This window comes from Pavona decussata, unplaced genomic scaffold (assembly GCF_977016875.1).
Source record: "Pavona decussata unplaced genomic scaffold, jaPavDecu1.1 SCAFFOLD_102, whole genome shotgun sequence".
Taxonomy (NCBI): Eukaryota; Metazoa; Cnidaria; class Anthozoa; order Scleractinia; family Agariciidae; genus Pavona; species Pavona decussata.
Window position 1 is genome coordinate 2980125 of NW_028145517.1, and position 22465 is coordinate 3002589.

Consider the following 22465-nt stretch of genomic DNA (forward strand, 5'->3'; position numbering starts at 1 on the left):
AATATACACAATCCAGCTCATGGCTGCTATGTGTTATGAATCAAATAAGGTATCTATTTATCTACACTCCTAGTGAGTTTAAATAATTACGTAGTTCATAATGCGGTTTCGAATACTCCCAACGTTAAAATGTAGCAGCGAGAATTGGTTATTTTTATAATTGTTGTCAATTAGATAACTTGTTAGATCGTTAACGTTTCCGTAATTTGCGTAATTTTGCCGTCACTTTGCGTGCCTGATCTGAGATAAAAAGAACGACTGCACGCAGTTTTTTAATTTCAATTTTCAATTTCGATTTATTGCTTCCATCACTAATACATTGTTGTTCATGATAACTATACAATACTAAATAAAATATTGATGAGGGAGCCTATAGAATAGCAAAAAAATGCTTGACGTTATAGACCCCTTTAGATTGAGGTCAACTGCAGCTTGGCTAGATAATTATTATTTAAATTATTTAAATTGTTTTCATTAATCTGTCTCAAAAGCTCGTTACTGTCTGGATCAATATTATTTATATCTGCACGGATATCATTTTCTTGGTTTAAAGAAATGGGTTGAAGTTCGAGTTTTGTTGTTTCGTTTGTAAATTCTCTTTTAAATTAAATCTTAGAGTGCATGTATTGTCAAAATCATCTTCGTGCTTTTTTTCTTTGCGACTGAGAGCAACCTCTTTTGCCAGGGCGTTTCCCTTTGGATAATATATTTCTGCATTCTTTTTTTTAAATAGCAATTCTGACCCTTACCAGCTGAACATTACTGTCAGTGTTCTGTATCAACTCAAATTATAACGACGATAAAATTTTGTCTATAACGTTCATAAGCCAGGAGATTAGTTCTTTTGATATATTAAATTTCAACTTTATAACTGGAGCCTTAGAGGACACAAACAAAAGAACATGAATAATCATGTTTATTCATTTCGGTTGTTTGTGTTCTCTAGGCCTCGCATTCAAGCTGAATTTTGATATTTCGAAATGACGCTATTAACAAAGTTGCGAGCAGAGGGCCTTCGATCCCGACTTATCTAGGAAGATCGAAGGGCCTCTGCTCGCAGGGTAGCACGTGTTATGTATACGCTAACAAATTGAAAACGAACAAAGAGCGACGTAAATGAAAAGAAACGTACAAAGGCATTACTGAAACGGAACGCAAAATACCGGTAACTACAAGAAAAAACCACGGATGAGTAACAGCACTATGATCCTACACTTGATGCTTGTCAGATAACTGGAAAAAATTATTATGTTAATCCCAGATGTCTAGCCACCATTTTTGACAAATACCTGCCCATGCATCCAAACAGTGCTATAAAAGGAGCACACCCTTATTTCAGTCTTGCACTTTAAAACAAAGCACTCGCTGTGAAGATTAACATATTTGAGTAGCGCAGAAATCGGAGCAAGATGTCGAACAAAGCCGATTTTATCTTCTACGGGGGAAATATCATCACCATGGATGAGAAGAACCCTTCTGTTGAAGCTTTGGCCGTTAAAGCTGATAGAATTCAAGCCGTGGGACAACTTGACGAGGTGTTGGCATTGGCCGGACCAGCAACTCAAGTCGTTTATCTAAATCATCAGACTCTTCTTCCCGGATTTGTAGAGCCACACCAGCACGCTACAATGATGGCGATGAATCGTGCGGTAAGTATAAAACAGAAGTGAAGTAGAATGATATCTCTGAACACGTTTATTACTTACTCAGGGGAGGGGGGGGGGGGTGAGACTACGCCCTTGTAATACGCTATAGACCGGCGATGGAACTCAATAAGGTTTCCTTGCGGGGAGGCTTCACTCACATACCAAGTCAGTTTGCCCCAATTCGAAAGGGCCACCAACTTATGGAAAGGGTTCATTCGCAAAAAAGAAATCGTGGAACATCTGCACGTGCGAACTACTCAATTTGTTTCTATATTTTTGATTGAGTCCGAACATCTTGTTTAAAAAACCGCTCTCGGAATTCTGAACACGAAAGCTAACACGGAACGATTCAACAGAGTTTAACATCGTGTTCATATATATTTTAGCTTATATATTTTAGCTTCTTAGTAATTTCAGGGAGCTGGGAAGCCCTTAATATTCCAAAATCAACTAAATGTATTAGTAACGTTTTAATTAGGGCAATAAAGTCTTGTTGTTGTTGTTGTTAGCGTTTATGTCATTTCAAGCCTGCGATTTGAGAGTTTGAGTTGATGACTTGTCAGATCGCAATGTCCATTACTACAGGGCAAGGCGGGCAGTAAACTTTCTTTCTCAAAGACCGTTTTTGTGGGAGTCCAGTCGTCGCTCGTTTGTCCGCTCTTTTCGGTGCGCATAAAAAGACGACCTGGGGCAAGTCTAGGCAGGCAGCAGCCAAAGAAAATGCGAGTGTTTGTCGGTTTTCATCAGTATTCTGAAATGTCAACCGTCTCCTCCCCCTAATCCTCCTGTAAGCTAGGGGGTGGAGGAGATGTCTGACATTTCAGATTAGTTTTCATTCAACATTTTGCAGCCATCTAGGTTTTGCAATATATCTACTAACAAAGAGAAAAACAAGGCCCAAGGTATGTTAATAGAGTCAATGGACATTTAAACTGAAGTCACTGCCAGCCAGGGCTTTTCCCTTGTAAATTGTGAGGGGTGGACTGCAAGTCATCCAAGTCGTCCAACGGGGTTGGGGAAGGGAGGGGGCTAACAAGATAAGGGGCCATACAAACATGAACTCGCACTACACTTGAGCAAACTTGGCCTAGGGCCAATTTAATATAAAATGTTTACACTTGTAACTTGTAACAATCTGGACCCTTGTTATTGTACGCTCATGCACAACTTGAGCCCGCTTAACATCGTTAGAAGTCTTTACCAATGAGTTTTGAACTCCTTTCTGAACTAATCATTGGGTTAGTTTCGTGTAAGCTTGTCAAACTAACTGCTCAGCTGGTAAACTACAAGTGTAAAAGTTTTATTGAATTGACCCCTGGCCTGGCCAGGCCGACAGAAATTTCGTTGTAGACACTGAGCTGTGAACGTTACAGATTCCGTGTGGCAAGATACAATAGAATATTGACAGAATAAATTTAAAATTCCTTTGCGTATTTACCTGGTGAATAAAACTTGAGATTTGTTAATTTGTTGTGGGCTCAATTACAATACTTTGTCCAAAATATTCCTTTACGTGTAACAGCTTAGGTTAATTTTTTCAAGACACGTTTGGCGTTATTTCCTGATATACCGATTCCACAACGTTTACTTGCTACTCCCAATGTCCGCCATTGAAGCGGTGACTGCCATGATGAGTGACAAGAGTGGAAGCCATGATCCCTTTATAGTGCGGGTCCCTATAAACAGAGAGGATGGGCTTACCAGAACATTAAGGTAGTTTGCTTAAAATGAACAGAAGAGGATTTTCTTTCTTTCATGCAATGATGACAAGAAATCCCTCGTGAGAGGCTTTTGAAGTTACTGGAGTACGAAATGGCTCTTAAATTGTCATGTGTCAGCGAAAGTTTGCACAAATGTCTTCCCAAATTAACTTTAAAAAGAAATCTAACAGCTATTCCGCTTATTCTTATCCCGGATTACAGTCAATCGAACGTAACCTAAGTGTTACAATGGTTACTTTTAATGTTGTGTTTTTCCTTGAAGATGTTCATCAACATCAGCGGGTACTACTATAAAACATATGAGCAGGTCAAGGCCTTGATGACCTCAGAGATTGCTAAACTCGACCCAAAAGCCACCCCTCTACCCTGGGCCATGTTCTTTGGCTGGGATCCTGAGCTCATCCCTAACATGCCAACACTGTCCGCCGACTTTCTGGGTGACGAATTTACAAAGACTTTTCCTGTTGTTGTCATCGGCCAAAGCGGTCACGTGGCCTGGGTGAATCGTAAGGCTTTTGAGGTACGTTTTATGATGAAGTTTTTTTTTTTTATATCGACAACAAGTAACTTCGCGCTTTCTTGGCTTTATTTTACTACGTTCTGCGATTGGTTAGCACGATTCGCGCCACTTTCTCTAACCAATGAGAAGTAAAGCCAATCGTGAGCTGCTCGCAAGCGTTTTCCCGCGCTTGGCGCCGGCTGCATGAATTTGCTTTGATTCTGATTGGTTCATTTTGTTGTTTACGCCCATAATGATGGGTAATCACATTGGTTTTGCTTTTAAGCCACTCAATTGCAATTGACATTGCTCTAGATATCAAAGCAGTCACAAGGCTTTCATGACCTTATCCTTGGTCGGACCAAAGGTTTGTTTCGTTGATTATACACTTTCAGATTGAATTGTGAAGAGACACTACTGTTTTCTAAGGTGGAATGTCACCTCATAACATTGGTAGCAATAGAACCAATAGTAGAACCCGGCTAACTCCAAATCGCAAAGGAAACCAAAAATAGTTTGTTATAGCGGGGGGAATTAGCAGGGTTACTGTAAGGGTTTCCGAGTACCCGGACGGGGTGGTGTACGCTTGTCTTCTTATGCCATAGCGTCATGTATTCCTACTGTAAGGTTGCTGAGGTAGATGACAGCATTCAGGATGAAAACGGCGGCGTTTTTGTAAAGGATGAGAACGGCAAATTGACTGGCCAGCTGTTCGAGGAACCAGCGATCATGAGAGTCCTCGGGGGTTCACCAACCCCATCCCCTGAAGATCTTTTTAAAGCTGTTCAGGATCAATGGAAAGATTATGCTTCTCGTGGCTTCACTACAGTCACAGAGCTTGGCTACATGAGAAACGAGGACTTTGACAAACTCTTAGAGGCCATCTCCTTGACTGACAGTTGCCCCATCCGGCTGGGACTCTATCGAGTGGTTCACGGCCCAGATTCGGAAGAATGCTCCAGAAAAAGGCTCGTGTGTTGTCCTCAGCTGGCGCCTGTTAGCAAACCTAAGGTAGGATTGACCTGTGTTGACAGTTACGACATAAGTAGCTGAGGTTGTAATAAGAAATTACCTATAAACCTAAGACGTAACATTAGGCAACATCTTGGAAACCGCTCTGGTAGTAAGTACAAGGTGAAAATTAGCGATGGGCTCTCATCTGGTAACCGCCACAAGTCTTATGTTTAGCGAAAACAGTGGACGAGAAAACTACGTCACTTCCGTAATTCCTCGTCCATCATCTGCTTTAAGATTATAAATAATGTTCTCTTGCATTGCTTTCCCGTTGTTTCCGATAAAAATTTTTGCTGAAGATTGGCAAAGGCGCTCGCGACGCTTCGTCGTTTCAATTCCCATCTAAAGGCTCAGTTGTATAGATGTAGTTAAATATCAAGTAACTTATAGCCGGCTATTTATACAAATTGCAAGCATTGCATACCAAGTTCAGCCGCTGCAAGGGAATCTTTGTCAACTTTTATTGGTATAATAATGCTTAATACTGAATGCAGTTTACTGATTAACCAGTTTAGTTAGTAAACAGTTTAATTATTCGCTGCAGACGCGTTCAACAACGGGACCAACCTTCACGCCAAACGAAAAGCTGTGGGAGGCTGGTGTAAAGATCATAGGTGACGGCTCACCTCACTGTGGTACAGCGGCTGTACGCGAACCATTTTTGTGCTCCAATCTGACCGCGACCCTTGGATTCCCGCCCGCGCCATGCTATGGTCAGCTGAACTACTCCAGCCAGGAGTTGTTGGACACCATCAAGTTCTTTCACCAGCAAGGGACCCAGATCGCTACTCATGCCCATGGGGAGAGGGCCATCGATCAAGTGATTAGCGCGTACGAGCAGGTTAGAATACAACACGCTCATGACAAATGTTATCCTATTTCTGAATTCCGAAAAGGCCCGTTTAAACGGTTTCAACATTTGCTTCAACATGTGTTCCGCCAACACATTTGTTGAACCAAATGTCGGGGGCGTTTGAACAGGTCGTTCAACATTGTTGAAAGCTTGTTGAAAGTGTGCTGAATCAAATTTAAATTGGTTAAAACTTAAATTCAGCATCGCTTCAACATTTCTTTTGTTCTTGAAAATATTCGATGGCGTTGAAACCGTTTGAACACTCCGTTCGTCCAACATTTGCCCAACATCCGTTCAATTTTTGTTGACCGAATGTTCGCCAGATGTTGACCGCCAACTTTTATTCAGAATTTTAGCGAGTGCCACCATTGGATATAATGTAATTTCAGAGTTGTGATTGGCTTAGAGGACATCGATATCAGCAATTTATATAGCATGCCATTAAATCGTCTTCTGGTCCTTCAGCCAAAACGAAATCAGCAAGGTTGTCAGTAATAAATTAAAATAATTATTCCACTCGCACTTGTTGGTTATCTATATCCAACATATATCCAACACACGCCCGGCCGTTCAATTCTCTTCAAAACAAGTGGTTATCTAATCTTAGCGAGCACAGTCTCTCTGTACATTGAAGCATCTGATCGGTGCGGGGAAAGGAATGGATAGAACTCTCGTCGTAACTGTTTATCAGCCTTCTAACAAACTGAAAAACAATTTGCTAAATACAGCAACTGATTCCATTAACAAGCGTTTGCATAAACAACAGTACAGTCGGAATGTGCCGGAGCAACTGACCAATCGAAACGTTTTTGTTAAGATGTTCAACTGTGGTGTGACTCGTTAAAACAATTGTGCGGGGTCGCGGCCCTTCCAACATAAATTGCAATACCATTGTTTCCATGGCAAAGTTTCCAAACCAGTCCCTCAATTAACTATGATCAGGGTAAGCAGTTGCCGACTTATTTATGATCTTCTTCCAAACAGGTTCTAAACCAGTTTAAGGAACCTAAAGACATGCGTCACCGTATTGAGCACCTGGGTTTGTGCACTATAGACGACATAGCTCGGGCCGCTAAAATCGACCTTGGTTTGTCCTTCTTTGTTTGCCATTTGTATTTCTACGCCAAAGCGTATACTGAGCATATCTTTGGCGCAGAACGCACAAACCGCTGGACGCCTCTGTCGGAGGCAACAAAGCATGGCCTTCGTTGGTCTATTCACCAGGACCACGCGACCTTCCCAGGCCCTCCTCTTCCTTTTGCCAATATTAAGACCGCTGTCACCCGCACGCACAGAGATGACAAAGAGACCGTGTATGGCCCAGAGTACCGTGTGTCCGTCCATGAGGCTATGAAGGCAGTCACCATCGATGCTGCTTGGCAGATTCACAAAGACAAGGAATTGGGCAGCTTGATGAAGAACAAGAAAGCTGATCTGCTTATTTTGTCCAAAAACCCTTATGAGGTAATGTTAATGACTGTTTGATCCCCATGGGTTACTCTTTCCGGGAACGTTGTGCCTGTTGGGATTCGTCTCTTTGCACTAAGCCCCACACCCCTTTTGCACCACTCCTTCTCCCAAATGATGAAGATGCAGAGCTATCACTACTGAAATGTAAAGGCACGCCCCCCCCCCCCCCCCCAGGAAGTCAACTTAAGTTAGGCTGAATGAGAAAATGAAGAAACGAAAAGAGGAACAACAAGTAGTAAACAGATCACCAACTAACAGCATAAAATACCAACAAAGAAGCAAACGATATAATTAGAAAAAACAAAAACAAAAAGAAAAACAGAAAAAAGACAATTTAACTGACACTTTTTAAGCCGTGGTGCTCATTGGCTTTTCAAAAAGCGAGAATCAGTCTGTCTCCCGTGTCGTAGCTATTTAGGAACAAAAAAACAATGTTTCCTTTTGTCAAAGGTTGACCCATTTGAACTAGAGAAGATTGAGGTGTTGGAAACCTTCATAAATGGCCGTCCCAATGGCCTCAGCGAGACCTGTGGAATGAAGCACCCAGGAACTAGCGTTAAGTACATGCAGCCGACTCCAAAATAAATGGCACTGTCTATCCCTTGAAGAGAACGAGAGGAAGTCACCGTGTTGCAAGTCCTAATTATTTTAAGTTGTTTAATTGTGTAGTTGTGTGTGAGTGAATTGAATAAACAAAGCGAGTGCTGCATTCTGTCTTTTGCTATCATTAACGTAATTACACGCTGCTACACGGAAAACGTTTCTGGGAGGGTGGTGACCCTCTCCATGGACCCACATCTGGTATGAGCGGCAAGTTTGAATCCTCGGAAGACGGCGTCTAGAAAATGTTTCAGCTCAGAAACTCGTCCCAGTGACTATCCCATTATGTGTGTCAACCTCGCAAGAACAGGCCATCTTCCATTTTGCTAGACTACGAACTTTCCTTTGTTTTTCTTAATTAGGGATAGTAAGCCAGCAATCCGGGAACGTTGCTTCCCGCGGGGTGTTTTTCACGGTGATTGCTCATAACCCAGCTGGAATAAAAATTGTGCTTCCAAAAACGGACCCCGTAACCTCAAAAACGTCAACAAAGGTCATGCACGCTTTTCGTGCCTATGTAAGTGCTAAATTTTTAATATTTTTGTGCCTCGCGAGAAATTTTATTCGTTATTCCTGGCAGCTCGTTATCTTCAAACGGGAACTCGAAATTGATTTTTCTTACTCGAGAGATTTATAATTGCGCTCACGGCAAACATGAGATCGCGTTGATATTTTCTTGAAAAACTTAGAACAGCTATGAGAATCGGTGCAAAGCAATTTTGACCATTGCCGGCTTCTCAATCAATTGCAGAAACTGAGAACTGGGGTAAGCATGGTCACGTGGTCATTTCTGCTATTTGCCGTAAATGTAATTCTGAATCTCTCTATTTTCTGGTAACGAAACGAAATGATTGCACGAAGTTGTCAAGACGCTATTTCCATTCTGGAAATAAATATCGCAACAAGCTGTTCTCTGATATCTTGGCATGACTGGGGCTAGACGAAAGGAGACTGGTACTCGCTAACGTGCTAATTGTTGTCACGTGAGCTCCTTCGCCAGTTCTTCGGTTCAGTGTGGCCTGTCAGTCCTGTACGCTTCCTGCCGAGCTCGCCTCGCCGTTCAAGGATTACTCATTAGGCAAACGTTTAGTTTTTCTTTCATCAGTAGACTAGTGACCGTGCCTTAGGTAAGTTTTCAATGAAAACCACTCACTAGTATGTTCACGTGGGTCGAGGCACTACGGACATCTTGTTGGCTTCGAAGCTGATGATTCCATGGCGGGAATTTTGATGTGCGTTTGGTGATTTTTTGTGGGGCTGCAAGTTCGGTGATAAGGTATGTGCGAGTGGTTTTCACAGATATATTTGTATGTTATATTTTTCTCAAGGCATAAAGAGTTTGGAGAGAATTCGAGCCAGTTTAACGAGTCGAATGGCGCGGAAATCGCTCTTGCATTGATTTAGCGTAAGCGGTGCCAAGCGGGGTTACAACCAACCTGGAAGAGGTTCACGTTTGTTTTTCTGAGTAGAGTGTTGTGAATCCACAAGAATTCTTTTTAATAAAAACTGTTATTTCGGGATACCAGAGGGAAGCCAACAGATAATGAGAGATGGACAGCGATTAGAGCAGAAGTATAATTTGCTAGCTTTACGCCCTTTAAATGGAGTGAAATGGGAGAGAAGATCAATTTTAGTATTGCCAAATGGAACATCAAGAATGTTTGTCAATAGAAAGTAAGCAGGTGACATATTTGTTTACTGAAAAAGCTGGGTGTTAGATGTGTAGTGGTACTTTGTAAGTTTTTTTTTTCTCTGTGTCCCTGACTGTAGTAGGGAAAGTGATTCGTCAGGGAGGAGGGGATGGGGAAGGAAACATTGTTTCACACTACTATTCTTTCCTTCCATGCAGATATCATGCTCAGAATGGCTTAATTTGAGAGACACAATGTCAGGATAAAAGTTTATTGAGAAGGTGAGATATTATAATGATTAATTATAGTAAGTAATTATTAGCTTCTTGTTTGCAGAGTGATTGGCATCAAATTTCTCCTTAAATATATTAATTTTATATAATCCACTGTTACTAAAGTTTACTTCACAGGAATGTAACTAATAATTTTTCTAATCAGCCATGAAGAAATAAAGGTTGTTGTTGTTGTTAAAGGTTTTAGCCAGAGTTTATACAAGTAATTTCATTCCTGTGCACATTGTCATGCAAACTTAAAAAAAACCTTTGGCCAGTGCATTTTAATGCCTATATAAAAATTTTGTATATTGTCTATGTACTTTGAAATATTATTGTAAGGTCATAATTTGTTTTCAGAAAATCTACATTGCTTAGTTATATTCTATTAATAGATTTATCTGTCTTCGATTTTAGTTGCAAGTTTTATTGACAAGTCAACGGAAAGCAAAAGTATTAGTAAACAGATGGAGTGGACTGCAGACTGCAGATGGAGGACTGCACAGGTCAGTTGGCCCTAAGGTTTAATTCTTGAAAACTTTAGCCTGTATACTTAAAATTGATGGTCAATTGTTCAAAACTGGGATTTAAAGTTAATCCAGATTATGGCTTTGGATTCACTTGCCAAAAAAGGTCACAAAGAAGTATTTCAAAAAAAAAAAAACAATTAGGCATTGTGCAATTCCCAATTTTTGTTTCAGTTTAAGATAAACCACTGATTCCAAAAATGAAACACAGGGAATATTCAATCCTGAATTTAAAATTCGAACTTATTCTGGATTAGCATGATGACACTTTGAACACTCAGGCCATGGTCTCTTCTTTATAAGAAGGTCTGACAGACAGTGCTCGTGCTCAATTCAACTAATTTCTCAGCCTTCAGTGAACCTCTTCACTCTGGAAGTAAATAAAGAGAAGTACTTCTCCACAGATTTCATTTGCAGTTACAAAAGTTGGAATCATTAGAATCATTTTCCACCAATTCAGGTAGACTCCTGCCACACTTTAGGATCCCATCCTTAATTAATTTTATAACCAACTTGTACAGCAAAATAAACAAAACCACAGGAAAGTACTGCTCTGTAGCTTTCATTTGAATGGTCACACTTTAGGATTTCATCCAAAGACTCAAAAGTTAGAACCACCTTCTACAGCATAATAAACAGTACCACAGGGAAGTACCGCTCAGTAGCTTTCATTAGAATGGTCACACTTTAGGATTTGATCAACAGACTAAAAAATTAGAACCACCTCATACAGCATAACAAACAACACCAAAGGAAAGTACTGCTCAGTAGCTTTCATTTGAATGGTCACACTTTAAACATTCTTCCACAGACTCAAACGTTATAACCATCTAGCATAATAAACAGCACCATAGGGAAGTACTGCTCAGTAGCTTTCATTTTTCAGCTGAGAGTTCATCCTCAAACTCAAAGGTGCAACCATATGTCATGATGCGCAGCGTTAAGATAAAATTCGCACAACAAGTCCTATCATTGGAACAGGGAAGACAATTTCTTAGCTATCAGGGAAAAAATGAGTCCTTTCTCAGATAATCGGTTGAGCCCAGTCAGACCTTTTTATAAGAAGATATTTTGCAGTAGATGTAATGCTATTCATAGTTACCCTGATGCCTTTTATTTTTGCAATGGTTTAATTTTCGCTCATTTTGCAATGAGTAAGAAATCATTGATGACAGGCAAATGACAGAAAGAGGAAAACCATAGGGATGCGGGGAGGGGGGTAATGACAAAGCAAAGGTAAAACAAAAAATGATATCCATCGACAAAATTGAGAATGAGACCGGACCGAAATGATGACAGGTGACAGATTACTGATTAGCTACACTTGGAAACCAAAAGGAAAACAAACAAGAAAAAGAAAGCAACATTTTGAAGTTAAACAATATTTGCAACATATTTGTTTAGCCTTTGTGAAAGGCGTAATCATGAAGGGGGGGGGGGGGGGAGGGAAAGGGGGTAGTGTCCTGAGAGAAAGTGAAAGAAAAAAGGTCCCCCCCCCCCCTCTCTCATCCTCCAATTATGCTTGCCATGCAGGCAAGTAGTGGAAAAGTGGAAAATAGATAGCAAAACTGACAGACCAGAAGGAAAACTACAGTGAAACAAAACAAACATGAGAGAAACAAAAACAAAAGGAAAGCATTATGAAATGATGCAGTGAAACAACTATAGAAACAATGACATAAAAGAAAATAATATTTTCAACTTGTTAGAAAAGTTGATTGCAAAACTAAAAAATGTGACAGGAAAGATTACAACAAAATAGAACAGAAAAAGGACATTTCTCCAACGAAACAAGAACAAAACATAGCAAAATAATTATTGCATAACTACTAAACATAACAAAACTTTAGAAAAAAGAGCAAAACGTGGTGCAAAAATGAAAACAAAGCTGACAAGAAAGGAGAGCAACTGATGACAATGCAGATAATACCATGTGGCTAAGAATGATAAGAAAAACAACAGTAGAACAACAGAAAAATTAACAAAAATTGGACAGGAATTTGGGAACATAGCTGTAAAGTAGAACAATAGATGACCCTTAAAAAGAACAGGAGGAATACTATAGAGAAATAAAGCAAAAGCAACAAACACAAGAGGAAAACTTTCAACATTTCAAGGGTAAAAGTAGCAAAACTAACTTGTGAGATTTGAGACAAATTCCACCCAAAAGATTTGAGCAAAGTAGAATAGGAATGAGCTATGTGTGGGTAAAACCAGAGAGAAGCGAGACATGATTGAAAGGAATAACGTCTATAAAGACCGACTGAGGTAATGACGAGGCTAGCATTCATGACAGAGACCATGACTATTAGGAATCAAGGCAGCAGTAGGACAGAAAGATGATACAAACCCGAAAACCGTTTGCATAAACAGGAAAGATACCCCTAACTTTTCAATGTCTTGGTAGACCTTTCAGTATAGGGAAAAGGGAGGGTCAGCATCGACATGAAAATTAACGTTTTGTTTTTGCTAAGAGAGTGTCACTATTGTCTAAGAAAGCCTCTAATTTGGTAGGTGTATCGAACATTTTGCAACTACATTTGTAGTTAACAAAAAGTAATGGTAAGAGATACATGAACAACACAGACATGATGGAAAGAATGACACTGAAACAGAACAAAACATGACAGAATAGAACAAAAAGAGCACTTCTACTGCCTGAGAAAAGGAGACAAACAACCAGAGTAAAAAATGACTTGACAGCCATAGAGCATGAAATCTGCAAGTATAGCAGTTTACTAGCAATACAAAAAAGTTTTGGATTCTACATCATTACATGCAGTTATAGTAGACATTCACACAGTTCCATTTTGGCTTAATGATCCATTCTTTATTTCTTGATTTCATGCGCGTTACTCAAACAAATTGTGACCACTGCGAAAAACAAACAAAGGCATCAGGGTTATTATATTTTAATGATGTCGGATTGAAGTCTTAATAAGCTTATGAAACAAGACCCAGTGGTGGTGTGGGTAGTTGTAATCCAATCTATGTTTGTCCAAAGTGCCAAAACGTCTATTTCAGCTGCGGATGTTTGTTTACTGTAATGGGGGGGGGGGGGGGGGGGGGGAGGGTTTATTTGAAGGAGGATGGTTAATCAAAGAACAACGGCATTCGTAAGAAACCTATATCATTCACCTCGCAGTCTTGCTGTCTGCATTTAAAGCTTTGATCCGACATCACAAATTGAACAAAGGGTACTTAAGCAACGACAAAGGCAATGGAAACACCAGATAACAATAGAACCAATGGGCAAGAATAGTCACTTTGTGTGTGTATAGTAAATTTTCAGACATTTCTTTGCCGTCAAATGCAAGACTGACTAAAGTGAAATGGGCAAATTCAAGATTCTGTGTAGAATGTGAGCATGTAACGGTGAATTTTTCGTTCTTTCTCTTTCACACTGTTCCTATTAATTCAGTTCCTTGAAAGAGTTGAAATTATGTTGAAGTAGTAATGTAAATGTGCATTGTTCATTCTTTGCCATTGCCGTCATGTTTGCTTAAGATCCCTAATAATTGTATAAGTATGGGGCCTGGTTAATTAAAAGCAGACTAGCATTTATCCAGGATTGAATTTAAACAAATCAGCAAGGTTTTATTTCTTTCAAATTTTTCAAAACTTTTCACGGTTAAGTTTTTTGGTGACATATCAACATTACTCTAAAGTTAATAACATATCTTTTATAGATTTAATTTGGAGAGACTGGATTTTAACTTGGCTTTAATTCCTGGATAAGCTTAATCGTGCTTCGTTGACTGAGCTCTGAAGATGGCTGGTACCAGTTTGTAGCACTTTCCAGCACTTATACTTTAATGGATTAATACTCCAATTTTTTATCAGTGGTTACAGTGATAATGGTATCAAACAAATGCCTTATCATTGGTGAATAAGTTGTTGTCATTTTCTTGACATAATAGGTTACCATAGCAACAGTGTATCCTTTTAAAGACACCCCTTATTTTAACATTAGAGAATATAACTTAAAAGCAATCACGATCACCCCCATTTCTTATTATGGAACTACGATCACCATGTTAAGGTACAACGTTTTGCAAGGTTTGAAAACAAACGAAGGAAGGGGTTAAGAGCAACCTTAAATTTTGATAATTTAAGGTAGCACTTTACTCTTTTATTTTTTTTAAACTTCCCAAGTTATCTGAACATGATAATCGTAGTTCCGTGGTAAAAAATGGGAGTCATTGTACTTGTTTTTGAGTTATAACCACCTAAAACTAAAATAAGGGGTGTTTTAACAGTTTCTGTTGCTGTGGTAACCTATTATGTAAAGAGACTACCATGACTTATTTAACAATGATTTGGCATTTGTTTGATACCATTATTATTGTATCAATTATTATTGATAAAGAGTAGTTGTATTGATCCGTCAAAGTATAAGTACTGGAAAGTGTCGAAAACCTGTGCCAGCTACCTTCAATATTTTTATCTTAGCCCCAAGAAAGCGCGTTTCTATAATATAAGAGTTTTCTGTTTAAGATATCGAATACTTTTTAACCTTTTTAAATTTTTTTGGGAGAGAAATGCAAGTTGTTGTCAGAAGCAGCAAAAAGACGAGTCAAAAATATACTAAGTCTTTTGGCGGGAAAAAGTTTTTGCTTTTATATGGGTTGAAGTAAAAACGCGCTTTTAAAGGGGGCTTGATAACTAGTCATTTTGTGGGCTATTTCTTTTACACATTTTTGCCTTTGCTAAGAAAAAAAGCGCTGTGCTTTTGATGGGGGTGTTCAAGTATAGAGTAAAAAAAAAACTAAGTCTTTTGGCGGGAAAAATCCGTGCAGTTTTAACACGGATTTAGCCCTTCAAAAGCTTAGTTATATTTTGATTTTGTGCTAGACCCCGTGTTCAAAGCGCAGGACTTTTTTTCTTCTCGGCAACCTCTCCTAGGCAAAAAAAAGTAAAAGAGATAGCCTACAAAATGGCTAGTTACCAGGCCCCTTTTAAGAGCGCGCTTTTTTTTCTCATTTATTGTTATAATTATGCAATACAAATAAAGTTGAATAACAAAATAGTTAAGTTTTAAATTGTTTATTCACTAATTGATATAGATTACAAGTGTAAGTAATTGCTACTTAATTCATTTAATATACAAAGTAGAAATATAAGTCTGATGATGAAAGTAAATAGACTACTTTGGTTGACAAAAGTATTGTGTGAAACGAATTACTGAAGTCAAAAAGCAAGTCTTTTTTGCTTTGAAATATTAGCGGAAAACAAGCATTAATGCTAAGTTTTGGTTCACAAAAAGTGTTCGAATTTTCTTAGAGTCGAATTGCGCAGCTTAGGCAAGTTTGCAATTTTTCAGCCGTTTCGAAGTTAGTTGAAAACATGGCGTGAAATAAAGTGTTTGTATACAAATCGAGTGTTCACAAAAATTTTCTGAATTTGCCAATTGCCAACTTCCAAATGCAAACACTGCATTTCACGAAATGTTTCAGCCAGTTTCAAAACGACGGAAAGATTACCAACATGTCTGACTAGAAAAAGGTCTGACAAACCAAAACCGCAGCGAAATTGAAAAATATGAGTGCACGATACAAGACTCCATTTTCATCTGTATATACGTTACATGTGTTGATTAGCTGACAAGAAATAGTCAATTGTTTTCAAAAACATTAGCGTAACTTCTTTCAGGCATTCGTTGGAATTTTAAGACTTGAAATTTTGGTCACATGAAAAGACAATTGTTTGATCTAAAATACACAGAAAGATAAATCAAACTGGCCCCGGTTGTTCAAAGAGCGGATAACTTTATCCAGTGGATCCTTTCGCTGTCCAACGGATAAAACGTATTGGTTGGAATACATTTTATCAGCTGGATAGGATTTATGCAGTGGATAAAGATACCCGCTCTTTGAACAACCGGGACCTGTGCCGTGAAATTTTGCATCGTGCACTCATATAAGATAATCGTGAATGTTTTGTTCAAGTAAAACAAGAAGTTCCATTATAAAAGGCTTCTCACATTTTAGAATTCAAAGACTTTTTCAGTTATATTTTCGTGAAATCTAATATTTCTACGATCTAAGTCAGCAAAATTGTGTTAGATTGTTTTTGGTGGACACTTGTTGAAATCTTTTATATTTTGTTTGAATGTTTGTTGGAATTTGTTATCGACCCTTGTTTTATTTTTTTGTTTTTTAATTCTAGAATTCAAGTACTTGTTCAGTTCCAATTGTCATCAGAAATCTAACGTCAAAATAAATAAACGTTTCTAGGAAACCTTGTATTTTGTTGGAATTTGTAAACGACCCTAGGTGTTTTTTTTTTTAATTCTAGAATTCAAAGACTTGTTCGGTTCCAATTGTTTCTAATGTTTCTAAAAAGCAAAACTATGCTGAAGATTGTTTTTGGTGGACACTTGCTGAAATCTTATATTTTGTTTGAATACCGTATATGTTAAAATTTGATACCGACCCCAAGGCGTCTTTTTTTTTTTTAATTTGAGGTAATTCGAGTAACTCTTATAATGGAACTTTCTTTTTAGTACAAGAGCTCGCTAAAACAGTACATTTTCTACCTTAAAATGTGTCAAAAAAGTTCAGCGATGTTCTGTCTTTCTCTTGACCTGCTTGCTTGTATATACTTTCCAGCTTGCGGAGGCGATTTGTTCTTCACTCCTGTGTTTAAGTCCAACTTGAGATTGACAGCTAAAAGAAAAGGAACTTGCATTAATTTCATGCAACACCACAACAGCGTCTGTAATGAACTTAATTGTTGGTTTTGGAAAAGCATGTAATAAGCGTACATTGGTAACTATTCTTGAATCATAAAATAAATAGCGTAATTAGCGTAATTACTTGCAATTTCTTCAATCAAAAACGTTTAAGCCATTTTGTAGTGTCAAAAAAATCCTAGTCGCCTTTGAGAAAAAGTACGGAAAAGTAAGGTTTCTATACTGCATGCTAGAACTTTACGGATATTTTCAGTTTAAATTTCTTTGTGATTAATAAGAACAACTGGACAATGCTATCAGTTGCGAAAAGAAGCTCATTGGTTAAAACCACTCGGCAAACTACTACATTTAGTTTGAAATAATGGGTGTTATTGAATGTGAAATGAGATGAAACCGAAATGTTTCGCTGAACGTTTGTTGTAAAAATTATCCGTCGATGAATTTTTTTGCGCGAATGTTGTTTTTCCACTGGAAAATTTAACATAATTTGCACGCACGCACGACCTATGTTGTCATTGGTTACGAAAGCAAAGGCGACATGAACTAATTAATACAGTCGAACCTCCACTAACGGTCACCTCTCCACAACGGCCACCTCTCTATAACGGCCACATTTTTTTGTCCCGGCGGACAGTCCATACATTAGCTCTTGTTTAAACCTCTCTACAACGCCAACGGCCACCAAAGGGCGTCCCCAACTGCCAAAATAACCTCTCGACAACGGCCAGTACAGTTCTTTTTTGTCAAAAAACCGGGTCAAAAACACATTTTTTATAAACCGATGCAGTAATCCACATTTGTCTTCGGAACATTACGTTTCTGTATCCATTTTAATGATATACGTATTTTGACTGTGTTCCATTTATTATATGCTGCACTAAGCATAAATTGTCTACAATAATATAGCGAATGTTGCGAAATCTTGCTCGTTTCGTCTTTTTAACATTTTGATTCGAAACATTATTTACGTTTTATTGTGTATTTCACCTCTATATATTATTTAAGATTGGATTGCCATAATAAACATGTTGTATTTCCCGAAAAAAAGGAGTCATATTACACCCCTACCTCCCCATAACGGCCACCTCTCTACAACGGCCACTTTCTTCTGTCCCCAAGGTGGCCGTTGTGGAGAGGTTCAACTGTAAAACATAAGGCGCCGAACCTATTTCTAGTCAATTTTGACCATTCCTTCTAAGCAATTCCAAGGTGGTCTTGTGGCGAAAGCTCACGCCTCTAATAGAAGAACGACGGCCTTATCTCTGCCGTCGTTAATTTAAGTAGCTTCGGAGGGGCTTGGTTCAAGCCCCGAGGCAGGCTGGCAATTTTAATTTTTTTTCCCTTTAGCAAATTTCAATGTTGTTTTTAAAAGGTTTATCAATTTTTTGTTAAAATTAGGAAAGAGCATTGCACGAGGCTATTAACAGTTAATTAAACTGTCACAAACCTAAATAGAAAGAAGTCCCAAAAAATTATTTTCATCGATCAATCTTGGTGCTCCCTAAATAACAACTTTTGAGGAAAAATTTGAAAATTTATCCTGTAAAATTTTTTCAAGTTCTGCTCTTTTTCTATTTGTTTTTTTCAGCTTTAATTAATTTCATCCGATATAAATTAATTTTGTTTAATTATGATTACGTCTCTTTAACAATTGCTTTCAAAAGAAGAATCAAGGTGAAGTTTTTCCAAAGCCGATTACCTTCACAAATCTAATATTAAACGCTTTGGGAGGACTCTTACTTTCAAGCATTTTGAATATAATTTTGCTATCAGTTCGAATAGGCAATAGACCCTTCTCCAAAATGGTGGCAACAAATTTGAATGAGTTAAAATTGAACTGAATGAAAAACTGATACCAGCACTGGAAAGAGCACCTTTACTTTAGTAACCTTGCAAAGTGTCAGCATATTAGGTGTTATACATCAGCTTGGGAAATGTAAGATGAAATTTGACAAATTTACAGACGTTTGTATGACTGGGGGTGTACGTGCGTCATACCCCCAGTCAAACGTCTGTAAATTTTTCATTTTTCAACTTACATTTTCTCAGCTGATATTACACCTGATATACTGAAACTTTGCAGGGTTACTAAAGTTAAAGTGCTCTTTCTAGTGCTGGTATACGTTTTTAATTTTAACTTATATGAATTTTCGGCAGCCATTTTGAAGAAGGGTCTATTGTTTCCTTTGGCGCTTCATCAATTTTTAGCTTCTCGCCACTCAGTTATTTCATCAATATTTATCTTGTTATCTCTGTTTGAGAAAGCCCTTTCAATAAAAGAACCTCAAAGTCTCGATTCTTAAACGCAGTTTTTTTTTGTGACAAAAATAACATGGAATACAAAAATAGTCAAAACCAACTTGTGACAAAGGAATCTAGATTTACTTGGAGACGCTCTCAAAATGTTTTCAAATATGTAGTACTGCCAATAAAATATAATTTGAAGCATTGTGGTTAATTCTATCCGAGTTGTAACGACAAAATAGGCTTCTTTGAAATTGAAGGTCACGCGATTTCGTTTCTGTGGTAAATTATTTTGCTTGGAACTCAAATAAAAGCCCTATGCCTGGATCAAGATTGCAGAGTACAAAATGAAAGCCTTTATTTCGTCCAAATTATCATCAGTTTAAAAAAAAAAAAAAAACGAGCTCCAAGACTACTCAACTGCTACAAGCCTACTGAAGGTTCTTTCAAATCAATGGTTGTATTTTGAATGCGTTTCTTTCGTCACGATTGCAATCTTCTCTTTTCTCCCAAAAATTAATTTCTTTCATCCAAATATGTTTTGACACTGAGCTATACATGGATGTCACAAAATGGCACAATCAAAGCGAATCAAAAGATTGTCTCGAGTTCTGAAGACTATTTCAGTGGTAAAGTCGAATGAATCATTTTCTCAATTTTGCTTTAGCCCTGAAGACCAGTTCCTCGTATTGTGGGTATTCAAAGAAGGTACAATTTAAAATTGTGTTCCTCATATTCTAGGTATTCAAAGTAGGTACATCAATTTAAAATTGTGTTCAACTCGTATAATTTTGATGTGAAGATCGATAATAGATGATAATGTCGCTAAATTCTTTATACATAGTCCTTTCCAGATTACCGATAAGAACTGTTTTGCGTGGTGTGTTCAAGCCTTGGGAAATCCTTATCTCAATCTTAAATTTTCTGGGAGCCTTTTAAGGTGTGGAGATATCAATCGGTATGTCGTATGTCACTGATAATTTTTGTTGTTGATTTGTTTCTTGTTAAGGAAGCTCGCAACAGTTTAACTGACCTGAGAGAGGATCTTTTGAAATCAAAATTTCGCATAGAAGGCATGCTAAGACTATTCCTCACACTACAACACCTTTTCAATCTATGATCAAAGTTTATTTTTCACCTGTTTCCAAGAAACAGCCTTTACCATGGCAACGATACGGAAATTGGCGCGAAATTGTTAGGTAAATACGTTAAAAGATGAAATAGCTAAAATTATTTTCTTGGATAACGACGTTTAAAAAATTGATTGAGTTTAATTTAAAACTGTTGAAAAAATTGTGGCTGGCATGATTCGGATCATGGATTTGATTAAAACAACTACCAATCCCTAATATCCGTCCTTTCATAAGTTGATCAAAGACAATAAAAGTATAGACGAGTCTACCAAGTTTTGAATTGGTGAAATAATTAATCGATTCAGTCATCCACTATTTTTTTAAAGTAATTTATATCATTTTAAAGTTCTTACCTTTGAAGAATGTTCGTTCTTTTTTTTTCAAATTCCGGCATCTTCACTTGCATTCGGTCCTTTCGTTTCCCGTTTTCATTAATTTACCGAATGACTCTCCTGCAATTAAAAAAAAAACAAGTTAATGAGTTTGCAGCAAATGCTATTTATGTAAGAAAAAACGGGCAAAAATATCAAGCTTAATCAAGAGTTAAACGGTGCCGGCTGGAATTACAATCACTGGAAATGCGGCGTAAAATTGCGCGAACCGGATATAAAATCTGCAGGAAACATTTGTTTTTATCTCGAAAAATTCGGTGGTGACCTCCGTTGATTTTTTCAATTTTTCAGTTTGCTTTTTCCAACAAAGCAATATAAACGGTAGGTCACCGACTTTGTTGTTAAGATAATTTCCAAAAACTGAACCCTTTTTGTGGAGCTGAACTCTGGTCATAGTAACAGCAATGACGTAACCATGACCCTAAAAGTAGTAGGGAACTGCGACGGCAACGACAACGCCACAAAACAAAAGGCTTAATGAGCAAAAACCATCGCTCTGCACGTGCGTTTTTACTGAAATTTTGGTACATTTCTGAATCTCTGCGGCTTTCCTCGGCAAAGCAACAACGTGAAATGACCAAATACAAGGTTTTGTGGAGAACGTGAACACACGACAGTGATTTTTTTTGGACCCTTTTAATCCCTTTTCTTAGCTTGAACGCCACTTCTACTAATTTGGTTCCTTGGTAGTTCGCCGTTTCTGCAGAAGTTAAACGATTTGAAAAAATAGCGAAGCAGCATAAATTATTTGTTATATTTTTTAGTGACGTTTTCGTTGGCGTTGCCGTCGTGTTTTCGTAATGATCACTAGTATTGCTAAACAACAGAGTAAAAATATATTTATAGTTTGACCATATGATCAGATAAAATGAAGATGTTCAAACAAACTCCTTTGAGGGTTGAATTCTCCTAGTAAGTGACAGAAGAAAGATATGGAGAATGACAAGGAGAATTTGCATGTTGATATCGGACCTGAAGGCTAAACCGCAGTGGACTTTTTTGTATGATGACAAAGTTCTTACCTTTGCAGTAACTGCAGTTTATTCTCTGGGTTTCTGCCCTCACATTGTACTTGCAATTTACTGACTGATCAGGGGTCCTGAAAATACAATTTAATATAGTTATTCTTTGATTCTGCAGCACAAGCTAAATGTTTACGCCATATGTCAACTCGTGAAAATGTTAGTTTTAACCGAGGTATCGCGGCAAAGGACGGTAACATTTTGTATACACCACGGAACAGTCTGTATGTAAAAAATTAAGAAAGTTTTAATGACTTTGAGTAAAGTCGAAGAGTTTTAATCGACGTTACGTTGTTAAAAAGCAGCAAGCCAACGCACGTGTTAAGCCAGCAACATATCCCTGGCTTGTTTGCAGCGTCCAGGCAAACCTTAAGTAATATTTGACAAACTATGGCTCACCTTTAGCGTTTACTTCTTTCTTATTATGCTTCAAGCCGTCGCATTTCATCATTTGTCTTCGTTAAGAAGAACCTTCAAACCGTTCCTTTCCAACGGATTTCTTACAAGTCCGAGAAGAACGTGTGAAGTTAGTTATGAATATGGATTAGAAACTAATTAAAACCAATCACTGACAATGAAATTTGCCGCACCCGGAAAAAGAAACATACTGCGCCCGCGCTGGCAAAGTGCGCTTGCAAAATGGGAGAGGGGGGAGGCCCATGTGTATTTTCATGCCTTTAAAGGAAAAATAAGATAAAGGAGAATCCGCTTTATGCAATCAGTTATGTACAAATTTTGGCAATCAAA

General features: G+C 38.0%; 1 protein-coding gene and 2 long non-coding RNA genes across 3 annotated transcripts; 2 read left to right on the forward strand and 1 right to left on the reverse strand.

Annotated features, from left to right (window-relative positions):
- The first annotated feature begins 1306 nt into the window (after positions 1–1306).
- Positions 1307–7912, forward strand: LOC146471645 (uncharacterized). The gene is made up of 6 exons (XM_085120169.1): positions 1307–1649; positions 3630–3887; positions 4494–4877; positions 5425–5721; positions 6718–7197; positions 7654–7912. The coding sequence occupies exons 1-6, from the start codon at positions 1410–1412 to the stop codon at positions 7786–7788; spliced, it is 1794 nt and encodes a 597-aa protein (XP_084976295.1). The 5' UTR covers positions 1307–1409; the 3' UTR covers positions 7789–7912.
- Positions 7913–8607: 695 nt separating this feature from the next.
- Positions 8608–11550, forward strand: LOC146471646 (uncharacterized). Its single transcript, XR_014866686.1, has 3 exons — positions 8608–9079; positions 9653–9715; positions 10124–11550. It is a non-coding gene; the product is annotated as an uncharacterized LOC146471646 (long non-coding RNA).
- A 3199-nt stretch (positions 11551–14749) lies between these two features.
- On the reverse strand, positions 14750–22197 carry LOC146471647 (uncharacterized). The gene is made up of 3 exons (XR_014866687.1): positions 21719–22197; positions 20658–20756; positions 14750–16901 (listed from the first exon to the last, which is right to left on the reverse strand). It is a non-coding gene; the product is annotated as an uncharacterized LOC146471647 (long non-coding RNA).
- Positions 22198–22465: the final 268 nt, after the last annotated feature.